General features: G+C 40.5%; 1 protein-coding gene across 4 annotated transcripts in view; it reads left to right on the forward strand.

The window, feature by feature from the left end:
* The window catches only part of LOC131042101 (UMP-CMP kinase 3), a 61,909-nt gene extending 60,490 nt beyond the window's left edge, over positions 1 to 1,419 (forward strand). For all 4 annotated transcript variants that reach the window (XM_057975423.2, XM_057975429.2, XM_057975416.2 and 1 more), the window contains 4 exons: positions 35 to 115; positions 230 to 337; positions 792 to 860; positions 1,055 to 1,419. In XM_057975423.2, coding sequence (XP_057831406.1) covers positions 35 to 115; positions 230 to 337; positions 792 to 860; positions 1,055 to 1,090 — 294 coding nt within the window. In that variant the 3' untranslated portion in view covers positions 1,091 to 1,419. The remainder of the gene's footprint in view (positions 1 to 34; positions 116 to 229; positions 338 to 791; positions 861 to 1,054) is intronic.
* The last annotated feature ends 4,813 nt before the right edge of the window (positions 1,420 to 6,232 follow it).

The following is a 6,232-nucleotide window of genomic DNA, read 5'->3' on the forward strand; positions in this document are numbered from 1 at the left end:
TTTGGTCAATGTTAAGCAAGGAATTATTTTGCAGACAGGAATCGAACCGGAATTCATTCTTTTCTTCGATTGTCCCATGAAAGAGATGGAGTGCCGTGTTCTTAACCGAAATCAAGTTAGCACATTATGCAAGCCTTTTCCTTGTTCTATTATTTTGATCATTGTTAAAATAAACAGAAAAGCTATATATAATTATTTCACCTTAATCATTGTTAATGTTGTTTTCTAGGGTCGAGTTGATGACAATATAGAGACAATAAGAAAGCGCTTTAAAGTCTTTGTGGAATCAACTCTGCCTGTAGTTGATTACTATGACTCAAAGGTGAAGGTGCATAAGGTGAGAGTCTACTCGATTCTTTTACTTTTAGCAGTATTAGCCTGTAGTCTTTTTTAGGAGATGATATTCTTATGACTTCGGAAATCATATTGACATGGCCTTATATAGCTTCTGATGGCTGTAATAGGATATCTCTTTCCCTTCATTCCTATCATACATTTTCCTAAGCTAATTAAGTTGATAGTTATGAGCACGACATGGGTTCCATCTTCCTCTGTATTTTTGTTGGCTTCCCAGACAAAATTCTCTTGGCTGTTGTAAATTTTTAAAAAAGATTCTTGTGTTGTAAATTTAAGTGACCTTATCGGATGTTATGAAAGTGAAGGGAAACTCAAGTATACACCAAACAAACACGAGGGACAAATGAATCGATATCAAAAGCTTTTTGAGTTTGCCTTCTTTTCTTCATTTTTTTTTTCTAATTTGTGTCTAATCTGTTTTTAAACACATGCAGATTGATGCAACAGGGACAAAGGAAGATATTTTTAAGGAAATTAAAGTGCTTTTTGAGCCTTATGTTCAAGTATGTTTATGACATTTTGATTTTCACCTTTCGAAATTTTTGGGTTTTCATGATGCTCTTGCTATATTAAATGTATGGAAACACACAACAATTTTGTTCTTTCATGTACTGCATCATCTATATAATGGGGGTGCAGGAGATAAATGCTTTGTTCTGCCAATTTTTTTAAAATTCTGACACTGATTTGTTAACAGGAAAAGAAGAAAGAGAATGACGTGAGAATTGATTAGATTCTTGTGTCATAACATTAGTGATGAAAAGGTAAAGATAGTTTTTTATGAAATGAAATATCCATAGCCTTTTTTCAAATTAGTACTTATAGTTATGTCTGCTGAAATCTAACTGAAAATCTTATGAAGCTATTACTCTATTAGGGAGGGGTCCCATGGATGGGAGTTTCTTTAAAAATTTCAGTCGTTGTTGTTGAGAGTTTTTAGGAATATTTTAGAGCAGGTGGTCCCATGAATTTTGTAGTGCAGTTGGAGCTCTGAAATTTATAGAAGTTGTTGATCTCATGAATTTAGTTAATGACTAATATTTTAGCCGAGTTTTGTTGGAAGCTGGCAATCCCATGATACTTTAAAATTGCAATGATACATTCATGTTATATATATATTTAATTTAACAAAAAAAGATGGCACTGAATAGAAAAGCATTATGTCCAGCATGAAGAAAATCCCATAATAATCAAATCCCATGTGCTAAATATTTGTTTTCTCCATGATATTTTGCTGTCTACCATTCATTGCAAATCAAGTCTGTTGAGGTCTTCCAATTCCTGCATACAAAGAAAAGTGAAGATCAGAGCTAACAAGGTTATACATATAGCTTTGAATTTTCAAATTATTAACCATTACAAAATTGTTAAAGAAAATGACATTCCCAATTGCACTAAAAGAGAAGTTAAAACAAGTGACAATAATCAATCAATACCAAAAGCCCAACCATATAAAAACAAGCCCAAGTTCCATAGAAGCAATAATCTGCAAAAAATCGTGATTATATCTGATTAATCTTGAGTCTTGAAGCCAGCCAATTTATTCCCCGAAAAAATCTTGATTCATGAAAAAATCATTGACCCAATTTTCAATTATTTTTTGCATTTAAATCACGTTAAAATCATGTTAAAAATGCCAAATAATGGCAAAAAATCATTGTAAAAACATGCAAAAACTCGGGAAATTACTGAATTGCTTAGAAATAGGGTTGATCCAAGACGAAATCAAAGTCAACGTGGAATCAATGTTGAAAAAGTTTGTTATTTTGTTCATTTTCAAGGGGTTCATCATGCCCCATGCTTCACTTGTTCAAACCCATGACCTCAACAACCCAACAAAGGCAGAAAGCTTGCAAGCTCAATGGCCTAACATGGGTTTGAACCTTGGTGGCTGCCTCACCAATGGAGTGTTTCTATGACAACACAAAATGCCCAAAGACATATAGATATAGATATATGATTTTTAATTTATAGCTGATATGGTTAATTTTTGCTCAAACAAAGACATACAATTCATTATGTGAGCAATATATCCAAAATGCTTCACAAAATAAAAACTGAATGACAACAAACAAGCTTACATAGTTATAATAAAAGAGTCCAACACAATCATTAAAATTTGTCTCTACCTAAAATAGTAGTTGCAAGTTAGGTATTGCCAAAACCAGTGGCTTGCTAATCTTTTACTTCAGCTAAACAAATGCCTTTTGTTGAATTCTACCCCATATAAAAGACTTACCAATTGCCATCAGGGAGAATAAATCATTGCAACTGTGGAATATGATTTGATAAGCTTTCTCAAATATTGAACTACCCCTAGAAAACTCCTTGCCTCAATCACAATGAAAGCCTTGGATCACTTCAACATGGCTTCCACTTTTACTAAATTCCTAACAATAGCTGGATCTTTGTGTGATAAATTTTGATCTCAGCTACTTCATAGACTTAGCTAATCTTTGATCTCAGACTTAGACAACTATTTGGTGTACTTGGTGACTCCCTTTGTAAAAAATTAAATGAATATTTGCCTATGTAATCAACAATATGAATATAAACAACAAAATCTATTTTCTGCAATTCATGGGTTAAACTATATTTTATTTACTCTCTATATCTCTATGCTATGAAAATGCCCTTAAGTTTTTTAAAAAAAATAGTTTGTCTATTTTTCTACAATTTTTTATGATTTTTTAGATCTAATTTTTTACCCATTTTTTCAAACAATCTTACACTTTTGATTTGTCGATTTTTTCTCCAAAAGATTGTTGCTGCTATGATATAAAGCATTGCAATTGTGGAATATGATTTGATAAGCTTTCTCAAATATTGAATTAACCCTACAAAACTCCTTGCCTTAATCACAATGAAATTTTTGGATCACTTTGTTTGCCCTCTTGGGTGAATAGCTTAAAACATAAAGCACGTGATGCAGAAATACGCCATAGATATCAGACAAGTAAAAGAGATGTTATTCTATTCATCATAAGTGTGTGTCACAAGTTACATTCCGAAGTATATAAGGGTACCGAGGGGGTGCGAGCGCCAACCGTCGCACCGCAACGAGAGAATTTTCAATTCTGCTCCAGGTAGCCATCCAGACCTACGTCCGACGAGAGGCGACAGAGGCAGAAATCCTACCAAGTGCCATGTGGACAGCATTGGAGGTGAGCCCGACAATAAATCGGTTGATGAACCATCTTCCCCGGTTATTTGCACAGGCATTGCTGGCACAACAAGCTCACCTGGAGGAGATTGCCCAGGAAGAGCGACGCCAACAAATCCTTCAATAGTACAACGACAGCAGCCGACGGGAAGCGGAACGGGATGGCGCCAGGCCAGGAGGGAATTGAAACTTGAACTTTCTATATTCAAATAAAAGGGTCATTGACACAAGTTGTATCTGGCGAAATGAATTAATAAAGACGTGTTTTGGTTTATGTATTGTGAATTATGGAAATGTGCGGCAATTAATGCCCAACCTATTGAATAAAGATAGAAATAAAAAAGCAGAAACGAACGAGTGGGAGGCTGCGCAGAGGGCCTTGATTCTGGAACAAGAAGTAGAATGTAGACGGAGGTTGAGGCAACTTGCCGAGGGACGACTTGCCGAAGGGTGGCCCGAAGGGAACCAAGGAGGTGTCATGGAGGGTGTAGAAGCCGAGGGGAATTTCTATGCGTCGCCAGAACACCGTAGGGTGCAGAGCCACGAAGAGTTTCTGGAGGAAACAAGGTTACGGCGGAATCTAATCGAAGAGACTCGGGATCAGTTTAGAAACTTATCCCTTACGCCAAGAAGTGAGGATCACGAGAGGGAGCTAGGAGTGGGTGCGGGTGAGAACGGAGGGGAGGACAACCGTACGGTTGCAAGTGCCACACACAGCAGGCAAAGCACCGTACCTCCAGTCACCCACGCAGGACACACCACCGACGCCGGAGGGAGCGGCGCACAGACGCAGCCACAGCCACCTCCAGGAAGACGACCCCCCTCGATGGCGGGCAAATAGAAGTTGCCTAAATTCAATGGAGATGGCAACGATGACCCCGTATGACACTATCGTACATGTGAGACAATATGGTCAGCCAACGGGGTAGTTGACAATGCGGATTGGGTGGTGCAGTTCCCTGTCACCCTGAGAGGAGTAGCCATTGATTGGTACTCTGATGTGGACAAAACAAAGGTGGGAACATGGGACGACCTACAGAAAACTTTTGAGGAGTTTCGACTCCTTTGAGATGATAATGAGATCGTGGCGGAGATACTAAGCACAAAGCAAGGAAAGCACGAAACAGTGCGAACATACAGCCGACGATTAAAGGAATTACTGGGGAAGATGGAGAACCAGTCGGCTGACGGACTAAAGAAGAGATGGTTCGTGGAGGGGTTGGGGTCATCCATGCAGAGGAAGATGAAAATTGTACCGCCCGCTTCATACGATGACGCATACAACCGCGCGATGGATTTGGAAAGTGAAGACAAAACATCGCGAAAGAAAAAGGACAAGTCCTCTGGAGAAGAGGAGTCCTCGGGAGAAAGTAGTAGTGACGAATCATCAAGAAAGAAGGTGCAAGCTCTTCAAAAGGATATGCACCGTATGTTGAAGGAATTTAAGAACATGAAAGGAAGCACGAGCAAAAACGAAGACGTGTGGTGCACTGATTGTAAGGAAGAAGGCCACACAAAAGGCGCCTGCCTGAAGAAGGCCTATTGTGATATATACCAGTTGATGGGGCATCTCACCAGGGAATGCCCCTACAACATGAGAACACAAAGCAAACAAGTATTGCTTATGCAGGAACAACCAACTACATCGGGCGGTACCGACAGCTCCCAGGCGAACAACAATGCAACCTCGGGAGGCTACCGAGATAACCGGTGGGGAGGACGAAACAACAATAACAATATAAGGAGCCGGATCCAATACGACTCCAAAGGTCGACCGATGGTACAATGCAGAGCGTGCAGCCAGTGGGGGCACTTCGCCCAAGACTGCCTGAAAGGAGAGGCCACACAATATTTGTGCAAATGGTGCGGACCGAGGGACCACGAAGACGCCACTTGCCTGAAGTCCGGCGTCAACTTGCTCAATGTCGAGGAAACCAAACAAGAGGAAGTGCTGGCCGTAACCTGTGCCCAAGCCAGACACGCAATGTGCCCAGACCCGGAGACGGAGAAGCAAAGGGTACGGGAAGCATGGGAAGAAATTGAGAAAGAGATACGAGAAAGGGCGAAGGCGAAGGGTACAACAAGTACTTCCAGCCAACCGGAGGCGGAGGATACTATACTAAATCAAATTTTAAAATTAAAACTAGAGGTGCCTGTGAAGGTACACGACCTCCTCCAGATGATGCCTCAATTACGAAGGGCGTTGTTGAATAATCTCTTCCAACCACGCACCAATACCAACCACCACACAGATGTTCCTGGGGGGTCTACAATAGACCCCATGCTGCTGGCAGTTAACACTGGAAGGAACCCGACCATTGTGGAGATGGGTATCCTTGGCACCATTCTAACCGATACCATTGTCGATGGTGGATCAGGAGTGAATGTTCTTCTAGAAGAAACCTGACGAAAGCTGGGGAAGCCGACGTTGTGGCCATCTACATTCAATCTGCTGGGAGCAGATCAACATGGAATCAAACCCATCGGGACACTGATGGGCCAACAAGTTACCATTGGGACGCAATCCTTCATACTGGACTTCATGGTAATCCCACTAAAGAAAAAAGGGTATGATGTGATCTTAGGGAGAGGGTGGCGGGTGGCAGCCAAGGCCACCCACAACTAGAAGAAGAACACTCTGTCTATGGAGAATGGAGGAAGGAAGTTTATCATAGACCTCGAGACACAGTTGGTTAGTGAGGAACTGACATC

The sequence above is a fragment of the Cryptomeria japonica genome, chromosome 5 (genome assembly GCF_030272615.1).
Source record: "Cryptomeria japonica chromosome 5, Sugi_1.0, whole genome shotgun sequence".
Taxonomy (NCBI): domain Eukaryota; kingdom Viridiplantae; phylum Streptophyta; class Pinopsida; order Cupressales; family Cupressaceae; genus Cryptomeria; species Cryptomeria japonica.